Below are 23911 nucleotides of genomic sequence, written 5' to 3' on the forward strand. Positions count from 1 at the left end.
AACCTGCAACCCTTTGGTGTACAAAACAACACTCCAACCAACTCCAGCCAGGGCTGGAGCTTTAAATTTTTTTTAATTGAACACTAAAAAATAGCTCTTCCTTAGGGTATCTTCGGACAGCTTCTGTAACAAACTATCCACTAAGTATTCAAAAGAAAATAAATTGCCAATAATATAGGAAGTAGTATACCGATATACAAAATAGTATATCTGAGACTATTTCAGCATAACCATAAATTAGGATAAAAGGAAAATGATATTGTTCATCATCCTATATATAAATCTCCACGACGAAATTTAGCTATGAATATTCTATCTCCCCATCTTCATCCATTTAAGATATGTAGAGGATGTATTTCTTGCTATCTAAACGGTTTTATGTGTAGAGGGTGTGTATGAGCTATCTGCTTCACAATCCAGATTTGCTCGCTCTCTCTCTCTCTCTCTCTTTTTTTTTTTTGGTCATGTTTTAAATCTGTTTACTTTTGGAAATTGAAAAATTATCAGAAAATGTTTTCATTCAGCTAGAGGTTATCTTTCACTGCAAGGTACCCATAAGCTTAAGGTTTTGGAAAATAAATAACTTGAGCAATAATTTCCTATAGTAGGATAAAGATCAGTGATGAATGACAAATCTAAGATGAAAAGACTTTCTTACCCTTTGTGTATAATTACTTAGGAAATGTGACATTACGAACAAAACCCAAATGAAACATAAGGAAGCAGATTGGTTAGTGACAGTTTAGACATCCTTAAAAAAGCAAATTGAAAAAAAGTAGAAAAATAACTTTTCTAAATATACATATATACATATAAAAAATACTATGAAAACATACAAGTGAAATTAAAGATTAAACATTTTGATGCTGTGAAGATATGGCATGACCTTTGCGCCCCTGGTGAGCTTTTAATACTAAATTCCTCTGGATAGATGGTATTTTACCTGAGACTTGAAAGCCTGTAACTCTGCTTGAAGCTCATTAATCTTTGCCTCTTTTTTCTGCAATTGAGCCTGAGTTTCTTGGTGGTCGGTAAACTCTTTTTCAAACTGAAAAAAATATATATATATATGAGAGAGAGATGGAAATGAAAAGCACTTTTTATAGAGAAATATGACTCTAATCATGTCAGTAGAACATAAACTTTTATGAAAGGAATGGTAGATTTTTCCTGTCACCCACAGCTTTTCTTGAAGTCCTACCAAAATCATTTGCAAGGCAGCAGACAAAGCCAGAGATGGAGTCCATGACCTTCTCTCAGCAGAGGAAACTGGCCCATAGTTATTTGCAACCCTGTCTTTTTTCTTCAAAGTCCCTAAATTTCATTGTGATTTTGTGTAAAATAATAGAGAGCAAACCATTGTACTGAGTTTCCTGACCCCTACCTGCAAAAATGTATACTTAAAATTACCTAAAGTTTATCAAGAGGACTTAAAAAATTCCATTTTAATATTTTTGTTTATGAATAAATAACTCTTATTATATAAATACATCAATTACTTAGTTTTTTCTTACATCAGGAGATTTAAGGACCCTGATGAAGGCTCTAAACTTCCACCATTTAAGAAAATAAAGTCTGTTTTATTTTTTTTTTTAATTTCTTTATTGATTAAGGTGTCACTATTTGTCCTCATCCCCCCATTCCCATCCCACCCCTCCCCCACGCATGCCCCAATCCCCTGTTGAACTTAACCGTTGGATAGGCTTATATGCATGCATACAGGTCCTTTGGTTGAACTCTCCCCCTCCCCCCCACCCTCCCCCTACCCTCCCCTATCCTCCCTCTGAGGCCCGATAGTCCGATCGATGCCTCCTTGCTTCTGGTTCTGTTCTTGTTCCTCAGTCTATGTTGTTCATCATTTCCCCTAGATGAGCGAGATCATATGTCACTAGATATATACCAATAAGCACTGAATGTGAGACGAGCAATAATAGTTATGCTGACAGGCAAATGAATCAGTCTGTAGCGAGCTTCCCCCTGGACCAACAGTTCTTTTGAGACTCAATTTCAATGTCCAGTAGTTCCTTATGTGTACATGTCAGCACTGACCCCCCAGCTCTGGATGGTGGACAAATGGCGGTAACGGAGGTCCGACTCCCTCTGGTTTGGTCTCGGCCGAACCCAGGGGCACGGCGTCACCCGGACTAAGGGGCACGTGGCCTCACCCATACCCAAGGGGCGCGTGGTCTCACCCGGGCCTGGGACCCAGCCTCACCCGGATGGATCCAGGGGCACACGGCCTCACCCGGACCCAGGCTCTGGCTTCACCCGGACCCAGGGACACTTGGCCTCTCCCAGACCCAGGGCCACTTGGGCTCACCCGGGCCTAGGTGCACGAGGCCTCATCTGGATCCAGGGACACATGGTCGCACCCGGACCCAGGGACGCTTGGCCTCTCCCAGACCCAGGGCCACTTGGGCTCACCCGGATCTAGGTGCACGAGGCCTCATCTGGATCCAGGGACACATGGTCGCACCCGGACCCAGGGACGCTTGGCCTCTCCCAGACCCAGGGCCACTTGGGCTCACCCGGGCCTAGGTGCACGAGGCCTCACCCGGATCCAGGGACACATGGTCTCACCCGGACACAGGGACGCTTGGCCTCTCCCAGACCCAGGGCCACTTGGGCTCACCCGGACCTAGGTGCACGAGGCCTCATCTGGATCCAGGGACACATGGTCGCACCCGGACCCAGGGACGCTTGGCCTCTCCCAGACCCAGGGCCACTTGGGCTCACCCGGACCTAGGTGCACGAGGCCTCATCCGGATCCAGGGACACATGGTCGCACCCGGACCCAGGGACACTTGGCCTCTCCCAGACCCAGGGCCACTTGGGCTCACCCGGGCCTAGGTGCACGAGGCCTCATCTGGATCCAGGGACACATGGTCTCACCCGGACCCAGGGACGCTTGGCCTCTCCCAGACCCAGGGCCACTTGGGCTCACCCGGGCCTAGGTGCACGAGGCCTCACCCGGATCCAGGGACACATGGTCTCACCCGGACACAGGGACGCTTGGCCTCTCCTAGACCCAGGGCCACTTGGGCTCACCCGGGCCTAGGTGCACGAGGCCTCACCCGGATCCAGGGACGCATGGTCTCACCCGGACCCAGGGACACTTGGCCTCTCCCAGACCCAGGGCCACTTGGGCTCACCCGGGCCAAGGTGCACGAGGCCTCATCCGGATCCAGGGACGCATGGTCTCACCCGGACCCAGGGACGCTTGGCCTCTCCCAGACCCAGGGCCACTTGGGCTCACCCGGGCCTAGGTGCACGAGGCCTCACCCGGATCCAGGGACACATGGTCTCACCCGGACACAGGGACGCTTGGCCTCTCCCAGACCCAGGGCCACTTGGGCTCACCCGGGCCCAGGTGCACGAGGCCTCATCCGGATCCAGGGACGCATGGTCTCACCCGGACCCAGGGACGCTTGGCCTCTCCCAGACCCAGGGCCACTTGGGCTCACCCGGGCCTAGGTGCACGAGGCCTCACCCGGATCCAGGGACACATGGTCTCACCTGGACCCAGGGGCGCTTGGTCTTTTCCAGACCCAGGGGCACGTGGCCTCACCCGGGCCTAGGTGCTCGAGGCCTCACCCGGATCCAGGGACACATGGTCTCACCCGGACCCAGGGACGCTTGGCCTCTCCCAGACCCAGGGCCACTTGGGCTCACCCGGGCCTAGGTGCACAAGGCCTCACCCGGATCCAGGGACACATGGTCTCACCCGGACCCAGGGACGATTGGCCTCTCCCAGACCCAGGGCCACTTGGGCTCACCCGGGCCTAGGTGCACGAGGCCTCACCCGTATCCAGGGACACATGGTCTCACCCGGACACAGGGACGCTTGGCCTCTCCCAGACCCAGGGCCACTTGGGCTCACCCGGGCCTAGGTGCACGAGGCCTCACCCGGATCCAGGGACACATGGTCTCACCCGGACCCAGGGACGCTTGGTCTCTCCCAGACCCAGGGCCACTTGGGCTCACCCGGGCCTAGGTTCACGAGGCCTCACCCGATCCAGGGACACATGGTCTCACCTGGACCCAGGGATGTTTGGCCTCTCCCAGACCCAGGGCCACTTGGGCTCACCCGGGCCTAGATGCGCGAGGCCTCAACTGGATCTATTGACCCCTGGCCTCACTTGGACCCAGGGGAGCGCGGCCTCCCCCAGACCCAGGGGCGCTTGGCACCTCCGCAAGAGTCCCGCCTCTCCCCGCAGGCATCTGGGTCTCCCACGGGTCCCCAGAAGCTGGATTTCAGTGTGATGGAGAGCTAATCTCCCCTAGGTTTGGAACAAAAGCCCCTTTCCCCCGCCACCAACCAGACCCACGCGCCTCCACACCTCATCCCCTCCGATTTCGCTGGTTTCCTCTTCCCTCTTAGCTATAAATCTACCATTCAGCCATCTCTCCTGTAGTTCTGGATGGCAGAGGCTCTGTCCTCCATTCGTGCCCCTGAAATTGCTGTGCGCGGTGGAGTTCGCAGTTCCTTTGTTTAACTTAGCCGCCTTCTTGATTCTCCTCTGTCAAAATGGCTTAAAGGGCTTGAATGTAAGATGAGAACTCCTAAGAATCCTCCAAATCGGTGTTGGCGGCCTCCGGGGCCTCGAGGATCTCACTGCGCAGTTCGGCCAGGTCGGTGGCGCGGATGCGCCCCTCCTGCAGAAAGATGGTCTCTTCCTTCACAGAGAGCCGCTGCGCCGAGTCCGCGGCCGCCGCCACAGCAGCTGCTGCGGCGCCCACGAGCCCATGGCCCCGGCTGCGGTGCTGACTGAGAGGAGCAGCCGCCCGGTCTGGGGAGACGCGAGCAGCAGTCGCCACCCTCACTAGTCCATGTTCCAGTTGTATTTCCGAAACTGCCATGCGAGGCAACACATCAGCCTTCACCTCCGCCGTCATCTTTTTCGAATTCCCCAATTTGTTCTTCTTAATCCCTTGAATTCAGTCAACTCTACTGAGGTCTAGTGGCGCCGGGAGGTGCACGGAGAGGGCGCCCGGGCCTCCGTCCGGTGTGCGGGGCGCGCGGCCCGCGGAACCAGGCGCGCGGGGGCCTCGCGGCGGGGATGGGCGCTGGGCGGCCGCCGGGCTCCGGGCGCCGCTGCCGCCGCGGCGTCCCCAGTGCCCCGGGCCGGGCGGCCTGCGGGGGCGGCGCAGTTGCGAAACTGAGTGAGTATCTACAGTTAAGTCTTGATTGTTGTTGGTGTCACTAGGAGGAATTGTCCTCCAGGCCAATTGTCCATGAGGACCCTCTTTGTCTATATAGGAAGAGTTGCTGTGCAGGAGACATGAGGCTCCTGTGTCTGTGTCCCTCTGTATTCCTTGCAAACACCTCTGAGAGAAACGCGCCCTGGAGTTTCGCCCGCTGCCTGGAACTGGGTTTCAATGTAGTTGGAACTGGGTCTCAGCGCAGTCTGGCGCCTTTGTCTCCTTCCCAGCAGGGCCATTCAGTGGCGCAGGCAACAGTCCCTCCTCTGCGCGCCCTCCCGTGTGCGCCTCTGGAGCCGCCGCTCCTCTGTGCCTCTGCCCCACAGGCCAAATTCATTCCCCCAGCATGTGCCTGGCTTCCCAGGGTTTCGCCCGGAACTGGGGTTCAGTGCAGTCGGAACTGGGGTTCAGCATGGTCCGGAGCCCTTGTCTCCTTCCCGCTAGGGCAGTTCAGTGGCGCAGGCAACAGTCCGTCCTTTGCGCCCCTTCCTGCGCGCGCCTCTGGAGCTCTGCCTTCCGCCGCTCCTCTGTGCCTGCGCCCCACAGCCCAGATTCATTCCCCCAGCCTGCGCCTGGCTTCCCAGGGTTTCGCCCGGAACGGGGTTCAGTGCAGTCGGAGCCGGCGCTCAGCGCAATCCGGAGCCTTTATCTCCTTCCTGCCAGTGAACGCCGGCCAGGCCGTCAGCCGCCCCTTCCTCTCCGGCTCCATCCTCCCCGCAGGCGCGCGTGCTCGTGTCTCCGTCCGTTTCTCCATACCTCAGGCTTTTGCGGCTCCCCCGACTGTCCCCGTGGCCTTCTCCTTCTCCCCAGCTGTGGGCATTTCAGTCCGCCAGCTTTCCTGTGGTTCTGGACGATGACCGTTCTGACCTCTAGTTGTATTTTTGAAATTGTTGTGCCCGGCTGCGGGTTAGGTGTTTAACCTATGGCGCCATCTTGGTTTCTCCTCGAAAATAGTCTGTTTTATTTATCATTAATCTGTTGGAGATTAATCTTTGGGAGATTAAGGATGAATTAATCTTTAAAAGTCCCTAGTGGTAGAAAGGTAAATGGTAAAATTTGGCAAATCCAATGAGTTTTTAAATTTATATAGCCACTCATCATAAGTTCCCATCTTGCATTCAAATATCTTACTATCATTATGACTGAAACACCTCTCCTAATAGAGGTAAATTTAAATAGGGTATTGTCTCATAATCAGAAACAAGTATTTGACACTTTTTATAAAAAAGGGGGTGGGGGGATCAATCAGTTAAAAATAATGCTACTATTTCACAAATGTAGCCTGAAACTTTAAAATATAGTCATACCTCAATAAGGAAAATGACAATACAGAACTCCACAGTTAACAAAGGGCTACATGAATCTTATTCTGTGCTTAACACAGAGCCAGTTACTAGTCCCTCATCAGACAGCCAGGAAGTAAAAGATGTGAGATTAAAGCCAGATTGTATCTTTAAAGTTTGAGTTATTTAGATGAAACCACACTGCCTTCCTACAATTGATGTTCAGATAATGCTTTACAGTTTTTTAATAGACTTTATTTTTAGAGCAGTTTTAGGTTCAGCACAAAATAGGCAAGTTTCTGAGATTTCCCATATGCTCCCCTGCCCCCACACATTTTGCCTCCCTCATGTTCTACAGAGTTGAAAGTACAAAAATAAGCACTTTTGTATTTTATCACAAAAACAAATATGAAATAAATATTACGATTCTCATTACAGGTTAGAAAAGTAAATCTCAGACTCAGGATCCTCTCACTCTAAACCTTGTGTTATTTTATAAAGATAACAGAAACTACTAGAAAAAAAAAAAAAAAAACATGATATAAATATCCTTTACCTCTCCCAAACAACACCAGCATTATCACTCCTACTACTACTGCAGTTACTCTAAACCCCTCCTAACATTAATAATTTTAAAAAGATACTAATCTTGCCCTGGCCAGTGTTCTCAGTTGGTTAGTGTCATCCTGTGTGTGCAATGAAGGGTCTCAGGTTCTATTCCCAGTCAGGGCACAAACCCAGGTTGCGGGTTTAATATCTCTCTCTCTCTCTCTCTCTCTCTCTCTCTCTCTCTCTCTCTCTCTCTCTCTCTCTCTCTCTCCCTTCCCCTCCCCCCCTTCTCTCCCTAAGCCTTGGGTGAGGATTTAAAAAAAAAAAAAAAAGATACTAACTTAAACCTAATAAAATAACTAATGTACAAGCCATAGCATGCTTAGGTCTCAGAGTATAGATAACCAAAAGCCCTCCTGTCACCCAGGGATTCCACAGGAATTGGCTAAGTCAATTGTGCTCAGGGCTTTGTTGCACAGTGAACTTCTCTGTCCTTCTGTTCTTTGACTCACCCCATGTCACCTAACTAATCTTATTTTTGCCTCAAAGGCAACTTCATTAAAGAGTGTTCCTACTCCATACTCACATTTCTGATCTGTTGACCTTCTTTCACTTCATTATCCACTACAATTAAGCTATCATTCTTTCACTCTAAAAACTATAGCTTACCAAATTTCAAGTCACCTGGACTTCTCCCAGCCTCATCTTGCTTGACTTCTCTATAGCTGTGCTATTTAATAGGGTAGCCACTAGCCACAGGTATAAATGTAAATCTAATTCAAATCAAATAAAGTTAAATTTTCAGTTCCTCGGTCACAGTAGCTATTTTATAAGGGCACGATGGGAACATTTGGTTGATAGCTACTGTGTGGAACAATCCTATCTAATAAAGAGGGAACATGCTAATTGACCGTCACACCCTCACAAAGATGGTGGCACCTACAGCCAATAAGGAAGGAATATGTTAATTGACTGCCACACCCTCAAAGATGGCTGTGCCCATAGCCACAAGATGGTGGTGCCCAGTCCCCTCAGCCCTTCTGGGGCAGCAGGCGCGTGGCATGGCTGGGCCCGCCCCCAGGCGAGTCCAGCTGCTCCGCGTGCCTACCTCCGGAGGCCCCCAGTTCCCTCAGCCCCCTAGCCACCCAGGGCCAGCCTGAGGAACAGGCAAGCCTCGGATGGCAGCTACCCAGCTGCCCAGGGCTGCCTGAGGCTCAGGTAACTAGGGCCGGCCGAGGCTTGTGCTGCCAGCAGTGGCAGCAGCAGAGGTGTGATGGGGGCATCACCTTCCTCTGACCGTCGGGTCACCTCCCGCCCCTGAGGGCTCCCGGACTGTGAGAGGGGGCAGGCCTGGCTGAGGAACAACCCCTCCAGTGCATGAATATTCATGCACCTGGCCTCTAGGACAGATTATAAAACACTATCATCATCCCTGTCTAAAACATAAATACTTACAAACTTGTCCCCATATTCCATCTCCCTTCCCCTGTATGTTCCATTGTAACACACTCGTCTGGTCCTCCTAATTCATTGACTGCTCCTACCAGTTCTATATGAGTCCCTACTCTTCAATCCAACCCTTTAATGCTGCCATTGTACTGGACTCCTCCCTCACCCTCTGCTGGACTCACATCACATTTTTCATTGGATGCTATCTTCCACACCCATATGCTTCCATCACCATTCTTATATTGATGGCTTCCAAATCTTGCTACCTAGCTCAGTTTCTCCCCTGAATTCCAGACTACTTATCAGTCCTTAAATGTATTTTCCACTTCTTAATGAACATTTTTCAAGATAAACAAAAAATACAGCATTTTCAAGGCCAATATTATCTTCCCCCCTACATATTTTATTTTGTTTTGTTTTGGATACTGCTATTCTTTCTAAAAAAACAGCACAAATGACACGTACCCTTTGCCCTTAAACCTTCTTCACTGGCTTCATTATAAAGGACATACTCATTAACTTAATATCTAAGAACCCTCCAGCATATGGCCCCAGACTACCTATTTCCCATTATGCAATAAATATCTAATAGCATGCCTATAACGCGTCCCTCAGAGTGGTAGGTGCTAGAAATATAGAGTTGAACAGAATATGGTCATTGCTTTTAGTGAGTATAGTTTCTGGTGACAAAGTAAAAGCAAACAAGCCAAAACCTATACAAATTACCAGAAATAAAGACAGACAGACAGACAGACAGTGAATGATTCCTGGAGTAAGGATGTTGGACCCCAGGTTTGAAGAACTGGAGTAGTTACCTGAGAAGTGCAGCTAACATTTCAAATAGAGGAACTAGCATTGGATGACAAGCAATCCCTTATACGGGGCACAAAAAGTTGTGAGAACTGCAGGAGGTGAAGCTAGCAATGTACACAGAAATGGAACTGTTGAAAGTACTTTTACAATAAGTCAAAAAGTGTTTTCTTTTTCCTAAAACACATGGAGAGCTAGTAAAGTATCTATAATAATCTATAATAATAAAAGCATAATATGCTAATTAGACTGATTGTCTCCCTGACGAAGCTGGGGCTGTGAGGTGCCAGAGGGAAGCCGGTGCCGGCAGCCGGAGCGGGAAGGCCTACTCTTGCATGTATTTCGTGCATTGGGCCTCAAGTTTATAATAAGAAAATAACAATCAAATTTGCACTTTGGAAAACCCAACCAGCAGCAAGTTTGGAAGATGGACTGAAAGAGAAACAGTAGAGGCAAGAAAATGAGTTTAGGGGCTACAACAGTTATCCAAGTCAACTAAAGGCCTGCATGAATAAAGCTATAAGAAAGGATAATGAAAAGGACATGAAGCAAAATATTTTTACAAAATTCAAAAAAGTGTCTGACTGAATGAAGAAAATGCATGAGGGAACATGTAGAACATGACCATGTATTCTGCTGCATGACAAGCTGCAAAGTTTTATAATTTGATGGGAAAGATGAGGATTTAAAATGCAGGGTGAAAAGGCATTTTTAGGCACAAGAAAGATTAACTTGGTTTAGAGAATGCTCAGCTTGAGTTACTTATAATAAAGTCAAGCCTTACCCGATTTTGCTCAGTGGTTAGAACATCACCCTCAGACTGAAAGGTTGTGAGTTTGATTCTAGTCAAGGCCACATACCTCGGCTGGTCAGGCCAAGTGTGGGAGGCAACCAATCCATGTGTCTCTCTCACATGAATGTCTATCTCTCTGTGTCTCTCCCCCTCCCTTCTACTCACTCTAAAATCAATGGGAAAAAATACCTTCAGGTGAAGACTAACAACAAAAAAGAAATTCAAATTTTATGCATGGCTCCTTGTTATCCCACCTTGTTGCCTCAGACGTGTCCATTAGGACTCACATTGGCTACCACTTCCTTGGGTAAGTCTTCCCTCCCCACACAAGATTAGGTGAGGAATGCTTCCTATAGGCTTACACACCACATAGGGTTTTCTACCCTAATAATTATCATGATGTAATATAAAAATATCAAAACGTTGTATCACACTCACTAATCTAAAAGTTCATTAGTAGTGAAAACTCTTTTTTATTTTACTCATCACCTTTCCAAAGCTTTAATTCATAATTAAACTCAATATATCTTTGTTGAATGAACTAAGGAGCTAATTCCTGTCCAATCTTCCTTTACATCCTACCTTATAAAATAGTAATATGCAAATTGACCACACCTTCGCTACACCCAAGCCACGCCCACCAGCCAAGCCACGCCCACCAGCCAAAGCCATGCCCACCAGCCAATCAGGGCAAGTATGCAAATTACCCAACAAAATTGGAGGTTAATTTGCATACACTGAGGGAGGGAGAAGTGAAGACTGAAGACAACTTAGAAGGAAGAGGGAAGAAAAGCAGAAAGCAAGGTGGCTGCCAGAGGGAAAGCCTGGGCAGGGTGGAGCGGGGCAGAGCGGGGCGGGCGGCAGCGGCCCGTGGGTGCAGGCACAGCAGCCGAAATGGCGGCCGCAGCGGCTGCTTGCAGGATTCTTCCTGCAAATGGGCTACTAGTGTTAAATAAATAAGTCACTATCTGTCAAATAATTAAGCCCCCCAATCTCCCAGCATCAAAAACTTTGAGAAGTCATTTTCTCTATTCTCCTTTTGATAACTGCTCAGTTAATGTTTACTGTTATGTAACAAGTAATAAAAAAATTAAATTCTCATGAGAGTAAGAATGAAAAAGTCTTTTTCACATTATAAATATGTATACTATCATATTTCATAGGCCTTAGAATGAGATTCAAAAGAATAAAGAATTGTGCAGGGGAACAAAGATAAAACTAACAAAACAATTAGTCATAATTAGTACACATTAACAGAATTTAATAAATTAACTTGGCCATATTGAAAGTATCCTTATTATTACCAAAGAGAAAAACATCTAGATCCTCCCTTAGAAGAGGATCAGACAAAATATAAACTTTGCTTTAACATTTTTATAATATCTATAGTCAAATCACAGTAGCCTAGGGGATAAAATGAGTCTACATTAAAGACGTACTTTATAAAAACTGATACGATAGCCATCCAAAAAGAGTTACCAGAACAATATTACGCTTACAATATTACACGCAAAAAAATGTCAAGAAACACAGTTAAGGTTGAGGCTCTGCTTAATTTCATTCCCTAGGGTAAATGTATTAGTGCATCTGTACAAGAAGGTTGATAATTCAATATTCTCTGTGTACTTTCTGACATTTCTGGTCTTCATTTTTCAAATTTATGCACCAAATAAAGAATGTGTCTAGCAACTAGGATAGCTTCCTGCCTAAAGCTAAGTATTTACATGTGTCCTTATAAAGCTATCAGAAAGAAGTTCTTGCTGATATATACAAAATGGTATGGCAGTAGAAATCTTTTATGGAGCAAACAATATTTTCTGAATATACCTAAAACACATAACTTTTGACTAAAAGGAGACAACTAACCTTGAACAAGGTCTTTCTTCTACTTACATTTAAAGCTTATAATTTAAAAACAATGTATTGAGGAAGTTATCATATTTAACACCACTCATATAAGCTATATACCTAAAAATTATTATAAAAGCAAATTTATACTATCTGGGATACATCCAAAATAAGTACCTGAAAGTTTCCTACTATTTTTCCCATGAAGAGTAAAAATTCTAACTGAGCTTAGAATATAAAGTTGACGGGGTGAGGGGTCATTTGGTAACACAGACATCTGTCAACTATAACACTTAATTTAAATGATCCATATTTAAATGACCCCAATTGTGAATATCTTATTCACAGCTGTAATCCTAGCCTGTAACCAAAAGTCTGAGATATAATACCCTCTCAGTAAATGTTTGGTGAGCCTTAGAACAGCTTAGGAAATTTACAAAGTTTTACATAAGTTATTGTTAACTTATGAAAAAGTGCCTACCATTTGCAGTTACCTTTTATCCTACAAGTTTATAAAAATGTGCAGTTTTTTTTCAAGATTTATTTAGGACCAAATACAACAAAAATGTAGATTGTGCGGCATGGGGCCTAACACACAGTAAATGTTCATGTTCATCAAGGTGGTTGTAGTATAATTATTATTATTTCTTCGATGTAAGAAACCAGTCCTATGAATTCAAATGAGTGAATACCTAAAATGTGAAGACAACAACAACTCCCCGGCCCCAGCAAAAAAAAAAAAAGAGAGAGAAAGTGTAATGGGTACTTGCTAAGCAGAGATAAAAACACAAAACACCATCTTAAAGAAAAATGACGAATAAATGGCTAGATAATTAGTGATACTACTAGGCTGAAATAAATGAAATTGACAATATTTGATATATTTAACCTATGAAAATGATAATTTTATACGGTTCAACCTGATCTAAAATGAAGTAGCTTTAATCAGAACAGCAAGCAGCCCTAGCTGGTTTTGCTCAGTGGATCGAGTGGCAGCCTATGGTATGAAGGGTCCCGGGTTCAATTTCAGTCAAGGGCACATGCCCAGGTTGTAAGCTCAGTGCTCAATAGAGGGTATACAGGAGGCAGCCAATCAATGTTTCTCTCTCATTGATGTTTCTATCTCTCTCTCCCTCTCCCTTATTCTCTGAAATCAATAAAAATGTATTTTTTTTAAAGAATACATTAGTCAACACTCAAATTTTATTTTTAAAAAAACAGCAAGTAAAGTTAAACTTTCTTTTAAAATTTTCAGATATAATTTCAATCTTAAGTGCTGAAATCATATGATTTCTTGAGAAATACATTAATCTTAAAATTCTGACTACATACATTTTGTTCAAGCATTCATTCAGTCATTCAAAAATATTTTTTTTAGTTCTTAGGCCAGGAATCATTATAGGTGCTGAATAGTGAATAAAGCAAACAAAAAAATCCTTCTTCAAATTTACTCTTGAGAGATAGACAATACATTCATATACACACATATAAATACATAATAAATTATGTACCCTGTAAACTTATAAATACAACAAAAGAGAAACAATAAAAGCAGCATTGGGAGGGTGAGGGTTGGGTGTGGGATAAATATAATTGTTTAGAAATCCTCTTTGGAGGATGGCATTTGTGCAAGTATCTAAAGGAGGTAAAGAAGAAAGTGGTAGCTCAGCCGGCGTGGCTCAATGATTGAGTGTCGACCTATGAACCAGGAGGTCACGGTTCAATTCCCGGTCAGGGCACATGCCTGGGTTCGGGCTCGGTCCCCAGTAGGGGGTATGCAGGCGGCAGCCATTCAATGATTCTCTCTCATCATTGATGTTTCTCTCTCTCTCTCCCTCTCTCTTCCTCTCTAAAACCAATAATATATATATTTTTTATATATTTTATACATATTTAAAGAAGAAGAAGAAAGTGGCAACAACAAGCAAAGACTCTAAAGCAGAGCATACCTGCAGTGGTTCCCCAAATAATAAAAGTCACTTACTTTCTTGTAAAATTCTGAAGCTTTCTCTTCAGACTCTTCTACTTTCACTTGATCTATGCAAATATCTAAAATTCCAAAGATAAGAAATTTTAAGTTGCAGTGCTTCTCAAATTCATTATGACTTTAAAAGTTTAGAAAGACATAAAAAAGCATCAGAAAGATTTAGAACAGTGCCAGTAATGAAATAAGCAAAGTAGAGAAACATATTATAATGTTGGAATGAAGAAGAATTTTCTAAGCATAGTAACAAGGCCATAAAACATAAAGGGAAAGACAAACCCTACCACAATTTTAAACTATTAGGCAAAAGGAGGAGGAAGTTCTACTGTAACATACAATACTAAAAGGTTTCTATCATCAGTCCATAAATATTTTGAAGGAAGAAGAGATGATATCCAACACAAGATAGGAAAGTGGGCCATAGTAATGAACAGAAAGTGAAGAATAACAAAACCAAATATTGCTAAAACAAATGAATAAATATTTTATTTTCCCTAATGATATGAAAATATAAAATTTTTAATAAGAAATAACAAAGATTAAATAATCCATAATGCCAAACTTGGAGGTGGCACAGAGAAACCAAATTATTATATTGCCAACATAATAAAAGTATAAATAAGGAACTTCACAGTATAAGCAATTCTACTTCTAGAATTTTGTCTTTAAGAAGGAATAATGATTAAAATAGTTAACATTAGGCTCTGACTGCTGTGGCTCAGTTGAATGAAGCATCCTCCCATGCACCCACAGGTTATTGGTTCAATTTCTGTTCAGGGCACATGCCCAGGTTGTGGGTTCAATCCCTAGTGGAGGCACATACAGGAGGCAATTGATGGATCAACTGATCTTTCTCTCATATCTTGGTTTCTCTACCTATCTATCTATCTTTCTCAGATCACCAAAACATCCTCATGTTTTCCAAAAAATATGTATATATAGGGTGTCCCAAAAAATTTTATGCACACTTTAACAGCTGATAGCTAACATTGCCTTTATAATTATTCAAAGTGTGTGCATGGATTTCCCAAGATGTATTTTATCCTTTATTTTTTAATGCAAATAATACATGAACATCGCTTTCAAAAACATTACAGAGGGGCTTCTAATGAAAAGTAATAGTGAACCAATTCAAATGCAATGAAAAGTGAACCCCACTTCCTAAATGGGACCTCTTTTAGCCCTTTCTGTTTTAGATTATTCTGGTGATTAGTTTCTAACTCTAAATAAAATGTTTATACTATTATTTCTTAACATATCTATTTAAGACATTATAGATAACTTCCTGCTATAAAAGAAGGAAACTATTATCCCTATCTAATCCCAATATTGGTAATTTTACTTTCTAAATTTCGTGGCTCCGTAGTACTAAATAAAAACTTAAAACTTCTGATTCCTGTTACACAGTGTCTCTTAATTTTCACTATAATACATGAAGTTATCTGTGCCCCATACTTTCCAATATCTGTCTCCCAAACTGTCCAACCTTGTATCTTCTCTCATCTGTTCATATCCACACCGTCTGTATTTGTGTCGTTCAGTGCCTATAAACTTACTAGAGGCCCGGTGCACGAAATTCATGTCAGGGACGAGGGGGTATCCCTCAGCCCAGCTGGCACCCTCTCCAATCTGGGACCCCTCGAGGGATGTCCAGTGGGATTGGGCCTAAATGGGCAGTCGGACATCCCTCTCACAATCCAGGACTGCTGGCTCCCAACTGCTCGCCTGCCTGCCTTCCTGATTGCCCCTAACCGCTTCTGCCTGCCACCCTGATCACCCCCTAACCACTCCCATGACAGCCTGATTGATGTCTAACTGTTCCCCTGCCAGCCTGTTTGCCCCCAACTTCCCTCCTCTGCTGGCCTGGTCACCCCTAACTGCCCTCCTCTGCAGGGTTGATTGCCTCCAACTGCCGTCCCTTGCAGGCCTGGTCCCTCCCAACTGCCCTCCCCTGCTGGCCATCTTGTGGTGGCCATTGTGTGTCCACATGGGGGCAGGATCTTTGACCACATAGGGGCAGCTATCTTGATCTTGTGTGTTGGAGTGATGGTCACTCTGCATATTACTCTTTTATTACATAGGATAGAGACCTGGTGCACGGGTGGGGACCAGCTGGTTTGCCCTGAAGGGTGTCCTGAATCAGGGTGGGGTTCCCTTGGGGTGTGGAGAGGCCTGGGCGAGGGGCCTGTGGTGGTTTGCAGGCCAGCCACACCCCTGACGACCCAAGTGGAGGCCCTGGTATCTGGAATTTATTTACCTTCTACAATTGAAACTTTGTAGCCTGGACCAGAGCCAAGCCTCCTGCTTGCTCCGCGGCCGGCAGCCATTTCTCTTGGGATTGATGTATCTTCTATAATTGAAACTTTGTATCCTTTAGTGGAGGCCTGGGCCCGCCAGAGTGTGTGGAAAGCTTGGCTTCCTCTGTTGCCTGGGGAAACCCAAGCCTCCCTCTGGTAGCCATCTTGGTTGGGGTTAATTTGCATACTCGCCCTGATTGGCTGGTGGGCATGGCTTTTGGATGGTAGGCGTGGCTTGTGTAGCAGAGTGATGGTTAATTTGCATATTACTCTTTTATTAGAGAGGATTCTAAACATTTAATATCAATAAATAAAATAATTTCATTATAACTATATAAATATTTCACTTATATAGCCAAACTGTGTTCAAATATATATTTCCTTTCTATGTCCTATATTCAGCAAGTGCTAAATGTCAAAAACACTCATTAACTCAAGAAAAAAATATGCTCCTCATGTCAAGGAATAAATTTTCTTTTCACATACTATCTAAAAATCATTCCACATTTTAAAATTTTATTTGAAAGCTTGAATTTTATCATTGATAACAAATGTTATCACTCATTTTCCTTAAAGTATAGACACACTTCATTTCATTTTTAAGAGAGTGTGTGCTGCCCTAGACCATTTGGCTCAGTGGATAGAGCGGCAGCCCACAGACTGAAGGATCTCAGGTTCTATTACAGACAACACAGTGAAAAAAGACAAATAATGTCTTAATATTATTATGAAAATAGATTTAACTATTAGACCCCTAGAAAGGATATCAAGGGCCTCAGTAGTCTACAGGACCCACTATGAGAACAAATACTCTAGAGTTAATCCAGGGGGTTAAGAGACAATAAGATATTTCCATTTAAATAATAGAGGGATACTCACCAACAAATTGACTTAAATCTAAATCTAGTCTTTTTCGGTATGTGAAGTCTGGATCCATCCCATCTCTATGTAATACAATCTGAGATACACACTCATCAATCAATTTGAAGTACTGTTGCCTAAATCAAGAAAAAGAGTGTATATTAAATTCATTAGTGTAATTTTACATTAAAAAATATTTTGGTAAGTTTGATTTCAACTTTAATCATTTACTTTGTATAGTTTCAATAGATAACATAACAGATTTAACATGGGAGTGTCAGTAAATACAATTACCCTATCACTTTCCTCCTAATGATTTTGAGACACTGTATTTTTATTACGTTTTTGAAAATATAGTGTGCTTTAAAGATGATTTTCTTATATAAGTCAGAATCTTAACTTAGTAGGCAGTAAAAGAGAGACTATTACGATAACCTGAGATATGTGCTCAAAAGAAGTCCTCAATAAAGATCATCAACCAACCACTCTACCATACTGAAATAGCTACCATTGGTTTGTTTTATTAACATAAATAAAACAAAAAAAATTTCTAAAATTTTCTCTTGAAAGTTCTTCAAACCATACATTTTAGAATGTATATGGAACCAAATTAAAAACTGATACTATAAATTATATACAATATCAAATAAATAATTCTTACTCAAAAGAAGCTAGAAAAATTTAGTATAACAATTTTGTCCAAAAAATTAACTAAAATGCCCAAAAAGGTTCATGTTTTATTACAGTTCACTTCACTTAATGTGTGCAATAAGCTAAAGAACACCCCTTCAAACTCAAGCCAACATATGTGAAAGTAACAGATAGAATATTTTATATAAACAAAACAAGCTAAAGTGATAGGGTGGGCAATATTCTAATAAGGTACAGTCAGTCCTCCATCCCCAGCTACTCTCCACCCCCATAACTAATTTCTTCCCTCAATGACTTTTTGCATACATTTCCTCTCCAAACTTCCTTTAACATCTATGTGATGGCCTCTCTAGCCACTCGGGCTTTCCTTCCCTGTAAACTGCCCTTAACCAACGTACCCTACACATAATAAACTATCCATTACATGCCATAATTTTTTTCAAAAAATTAAGTACTTGAGGGAGGAACCAAGATGGCGGCAAAGTTAAACAACTAAACTGCCGCCTCGCACAACAATTTCAAATGTACAACTAAAAGACAAAACGTCTACCACCCAGAACCACAGGAAAGCTGGCTGAGTGGAAGATTTACAACTAAGAAGAGAAAGGAGCACAAACGCTGAAAAGCTGAGGTACGAAGGCACGGGAATCGGGCTGGTGGCGGGCGACTGGGCGCGCGGCTTTTCTTCAACCCAAAGGGAGACAAGCTCCCGATCACTCTGAAATCCAGTTTCTGGGGACACGAGGGGGACCCAGACGCCTACGGGAAGAAGCTGGACTCTAGGCCATCAGGTCTGAAAGTGAGAGTGACTTTTTTGGCAGAGGTGCACCCAGCAATCATTGTTTACTGCGCTGGAGCGTGGGGCGCAGGGACTTGGAAACGCGGAAAGGCAGAGACAGCTGATGGCAGCCATCGCCGTTTGCCACGCCCTAGCCTAGTGATGCCCTGAGACCCCGCCCAGCCCTGAGACCCCACCCCGCACATTCTACAAACCCGCCCAGGCTCCACACAGCGGCTTTTGCATATAAATGGCCTGTTCTGTGGAAGCTTAACCAAATTAACTGCAGCTCCAGTCAGACTGCTCCAAAACCACCCAAGCAAAGAGGAGAAAACTGTAGTTCTTACTGTAGCTCCTGCTGGGGGCCTCAGACAGTAGCTGACCTGCACCCCATTGGAGATCTAGAACCAGTGTATCTAGTGGTCAGTGTGAGACGACACCAGATTTCAACCACTCTCATAAGGGACACATTCAAGAGGCAGACTCAGTGAGCACCAAAGCCCTATTGGAACAAGTCCTGCCCCATAAATGTGTCTCCAGCACAGCAATTCTTCCATTACAGACACAGCAGATCCGCTCAGCCAATTGGCCTGGAGGTCAATTCCTCCCAGTGACACCAACAACAATCAAGACTTAACTACAATAAGGCTGTACACACAGTCCACAAAGGGGTACACCAAGAGTGTCCACCTCAGGTAACTGGGAGGCTGACCCACTGAACCAATAGGACACCTAGTACACAAAGCTACCCAACCAACTCAGGGAAGCAGCGAAAATGAGGAGGCAAGGAACAGATCCCAAATGAAAGAAATGGAGAACAAACGAATGGACATAAGAGTTCAAAACCATAGTTATAAGGTTTTTCAAGAATTTCATGGAAAAGGCTGATAAATTTAATGAGACCCTCGAGGATATGAAAAAGGACCAACTAGAAATTAAACATACACTGACTGAAATAAAAAATATTATACAGAGACCCAACAGCAGACTAGAGGAACGCAAGAACCAACTCAAAGATTTGGAATACAAAGAGGCAAAGGACACTCCTCCAGAGAAGCAAGAAGAGAAGAGAATTCAGAAAGTTGAAGATAGTGTAAGAAGCCTCTGGGACAACTTCAAGCGTACCAACATCAGAATTATGGGGGTGCCAGAAGAAGAGAGAGAGCAAGACACTGAAAATCTATTTGAAGAAATAATGACCAAAAATTTCCCCCACCTGGTGAAAGAAATAGACTTACAAGTCCAGGAAGCACACAGAACCCCAAACAAAAGGAATCCAAAGAGGACCACACCAAGACACATCATAATTAAAATGCCACGAGCAAAAGACAAAGAGAGAATCTTACAAGCAGCAAGAGAAAAACAGTTAGTTACCTACAAGGGAGCACCCATATGATTATCAGCTGATTTCTCAACAGAAACTATGCAGGCCATACCGGAATGGCAAGAAATATTCAAAGTGATGAATAGCAAGAACCTACAACCAAGACTACTCTACCCAGCAAAGTTATCATTCAGAATTGAAGGGCAGATAAATAGTTTCACAGATAAGAAAAAGCTAAAGGAGTTCATCACCACCAAACCAGTATTATATGAAATGCTGGAAGGTATTCTTTAAAAAGAGGAAAAAAGTAAAGATAAACATTATGAACAACAAATACATATCTATCAACAAGTGAATCTAAAAGTCAAGTGAATTAAAAATCTGAGGAACAGAATAAACTGGTGAACATAATAGAATCAGAGGCATAGAATGGGAGTGGACTGATAATTCTCAGGGGGAAAGGGGTGTCTGTGTGGGGGGTATGGGAAGAGACTGGACAAAAATCATACACCTTTGGATAAGGACAGCGGCGGGGAGGTAAAGGCAGAGGGGGTTGGGAACCGGGTGGTGGGGAGATATGGGGGGTAAAAAGGAGAAACAATTGTAATAATCTGAACAATAAAGATTAAATTTTTAAAAAATTAAGTACTTGAGTTATGGCTGGGAAAGAATTCAGAGCCAAGACTCTAACTACAAGGGAACATTTATTTGGTAAAATCACAGAGGTAAAGGAAGGGCCCTTAGAGCTGGGGAGGGAGGAAGGTAATTGTAACATGACTGGCAGTGGGAGAAGGCCCAGGTGTGCTCTGTGAGGGAGAGTACCAGCAATAAGATTTACTATAGCTTAACATTAGCAAAAAGACTATTGCTCATTAATTGTCAAAATAAAAATGTTCAGGACACTATTTCTGGATACAAATCAAAGCAAGAAGGTATTATCAACGGCTTTCAAAAAAATAACCTCTCACTCTCTAATATTTTAGCCATAATCACATTTACACTGAAGGTACATAAATTGCACACATATTTGTATCTATCACATTTGAAGATTTAGATGATGTACTTCCATTCCTTTTTACTCATTCAATGCTATCCTAATACTCTTTCAATAATAAAAATATTTTAATTAACACCATGAGCTACTTATGTCATTGAAAGAAAAATCATTTCGGTAACTATTTTCCCTCCTCCACACGCCCAACCATGAGCTCGTTTATGATATAGCTGAAATTTTGGGCAAAAACTCTTTAAGCAAGGCAACACTAGCAAAGAATAATGTATATCTGATTTCCAGAAATGTAATGGAGAAAATAATCTCTCTAAGTGATATCAGTAAGTTAGTGTATGTCAGAGGAATATGGGAAAATCTCAAGAGACTAATACAATTGTCATTATATACTGATAAAAAGCCCTATTAGAAGATATTTTAAAATCATATTCACTTTCTCTGTAATATTTTTACAGAATATCAGAAATTATCTCCTATGCACACTCAACTAGCATAGTATTCTGCACATGGAAAGCCACTAATTTTTGTTGCTGAACTGAATTTGATCTCCTCCTCCACCTTCCAATTATCTTACTGAATTTGAATTTTCTTGGTTGGCAAGGGCTTCCTTGGTATACCGTCTCCAATCAAGATCCCTTACAATAAAATTTCCTTATGTTCTAAATGTGAAAGTGAAGAAATATTCTAATTTTCTTATCTACTATCTAGTGTTCAGTGCACGGATTTGTGCACATTGAAAGAAAATTAATTAGAAGAAATATTTTAATATCGCAATTCGCCCTTTCTCTATAATAAAAGTGTCAACCAAATTCATGATTGACAATGACAGATCGAAACAAACGCATGTGATTGGCACCAGCGAGAGCTTTATATGTATCGAAAATGTGCGAGCCAACTTCGCCTTTTATATATATAGAATAAACTTGCTTAATTAGACCTGCTTTCTGATTTAGCTAAACTTTTTCCAGCCCAGTGAAGCACCCCAACTTCTCTTTCAGGTAATTGTCAGCAACACAGCAGTAAATATTAACACAAAGCAGATTATTATTGTAGATCACACAGGGAGAACAAAGGATAAAATATTTAACTGTAGCAGTGTTTGACTATATTCTGTGCAGTGAGAAAAGCTGAAGTCATTTTCAAGGTCCACCATTTCTTACTTCTTTTCAGTTGGGTCAAATTTCTAAAGTTTCTAAATCTCCATTTTCTGGCTAATGAAAATAAAATAGGATTCCATGGAGTCTCCTATCTACCTACTCCAGGACTTCTGTGAGGATCAAATGAGATAAGGCACGTTGAAAATGCTTCACAGACATTTGGTTAAACTGTAAAATGTTTGCACCTGGCTACAAAGCAAGTCAGATTCCTGGGCTGAAGAAACTCCAAGAAGGCTAGTTGCTAGGTAGAGGAAACCAGGTGTTGCTAAGAGATGTCATTATCTGGTGCCCACAGCGACCATTTCTGGGCTGGACTGGGCTAGGCCGTGGGTCTCATTTTGCACCATGGGGTCTTGGCAGCATTTGCTGCAGTTTGGTAGGGTTTCGCTCTGGGGTGGTGGCGGGGCCTGTGTCCCACTTGGGGGAAGATGAGTGTTGGTTTGTCAGCGCCAAGTCCATGGTGCTATTTTTAAATGACCAGTGCGTGCCATGGCAGCTCCTGAGTTGAGTGTCTGCCCACTGGTGGTCAGTGCGCATCATAGCTACCAGTCGGACGGACACTTAGCCTTTTATATATAGATTCTTTTAAATGAGATTACTTTGTATTCTGAAATCCATTTATTCAGCACCTAATATATTTATTAAAAAACTAAATGAATTGTTTATTTCAATTAAACTATTTCATAAAAATAGTTTATAATGTTCAATAAACAAAATATGTTCACATAATGGAAGACTTCTGAAAGGTAAAATCTAGGTCCATCTGAGATAGTGATACGAAAAAGAAGGTAAGACCAACAAGATTCATAGAACTGTACACCAAAAAGAGTCAATTTTACTGTATGTAAATAAAAAAATGAATTTATGACAAAAATTCTATGTGAATGGACATAATTCTAACTTAATCTTGTTATAAATGCATAACCTCTTTATAAGAACAAAAATAATATACCCAGAGGACAGGGCCTAAATGAGAAATTTCTAGCAAATCCTTCAAGAGTCACAGTATTTGAGAATGCAATTTCAGCAAAGCTATAATTGGTGGCAACATAAATGGTTTTATATTCAAAGATCTCAACTTCCCTCATAAAATAGTAATAAAAGCAAAAAGAGGATATTGAGAACGTTTACTGAGCATACACCAGGTGCCAGGTATTTGGCTAGGAGTTTTACCCATGTTACTGTATTTCATTTTCATAGCAACCCAGGCAAATTAGGTGCTAATGTCCACATATAGTTACATATAGGTATGGTATAAACAGGATAAACAATGTGTTAATAAGGTCAAGATGGTTAGGACAAACGATTAAAAGTCATTTGTCTTGCTTTTCTAATACATGAGCAATGTTAAGCAAACCTATAGTATTAAGGCACTGTCTACCTACATAATAAAAGCAAAATTTAAGTGCTCTTCATGTAACTTATAAAAAGAAACTCAACATTTCTCCCGCCTAAACACTAACCAGAAAATATTATCCATCACATGATAAATTAGTAATTTGTTGCTAGTTTGCATTTTTATTCAGATGAAAAGCTATAAACAAGACTCCACTGGAACTTAAAAAAAAAATAGTAATATCATTTTACCATTATCTATCTAAATATATGCCCAGAAGAAAACATCACATTCCATGAATGAGTATTATGATAAAAAAAGACAAAAACTTAAAATTATTTGCTTGCCCAAACCAAACATCAGGTGAATTTCACAATTAATAAAATTTTATTGGTAAAATAAAACATCAGAATACAGATTCCTCTTACCTTATAAAACAATCATTGCGAATGAGTAAAAGATGCTGAAGAATAGAAATAAAATATTTCTCTGCTCTAGTTTCTTTAACTGTGCTCCACACCATGTTGTAAACATCATATGCTTCAGTAAATTGATTAAGGAATATGTGGATTTATTTATC

At 42.6% G+C, this 23911-nt stretch overlaps 1 protein-coding gene across 1 annotated transcript in view; it reads right to left on the reverse strand.

The window, feature by feature from the left end:
- DIAPH3 (diaphanous related formin 3) overlaps positions 1–23911 on the reverse strand; it is a 564474-nt gene that overhangs the window by 347712 nt on the left and 192851 nt on the right. Inside the window, exons 12-15 of the mRNA XM_054719838.1 lie at positions 23760–23876; positions 17095–17213; positions 13919–13983; positions 944–1048 (exon numbers count right to left, since the gene is read on the reverse strand). Of these exons, the coding sequence (XP_054575813.1) occupies positions 944–1048; positions 13919–13983; positions 17095–17213; positions 23760–23876 (406 nt within the window). The remainder of the gene's footprint in view (positions 1–943; positions 1049–13918; positions 13984–17094; positions 17214–23759; positions 23877–23911) is intronic.

This window comes from Eptesicus fuscus, chromosome 8 (genome assembly GCF_027574615.1).
Source record: "Eptesicus fuscus isolate TK198812 chromosome 8, DD_ASM_mEF_20220401, whole genome shotgun sequence".
In the NCBI taxonomy this organism is placed as follows: domain Eukaryota; kingdom Metazoa; phylum Chordata; class Mammalia; order Chiroptera; family Vespertilionidae; genus Eptesicus; species Eptesicus fuscus.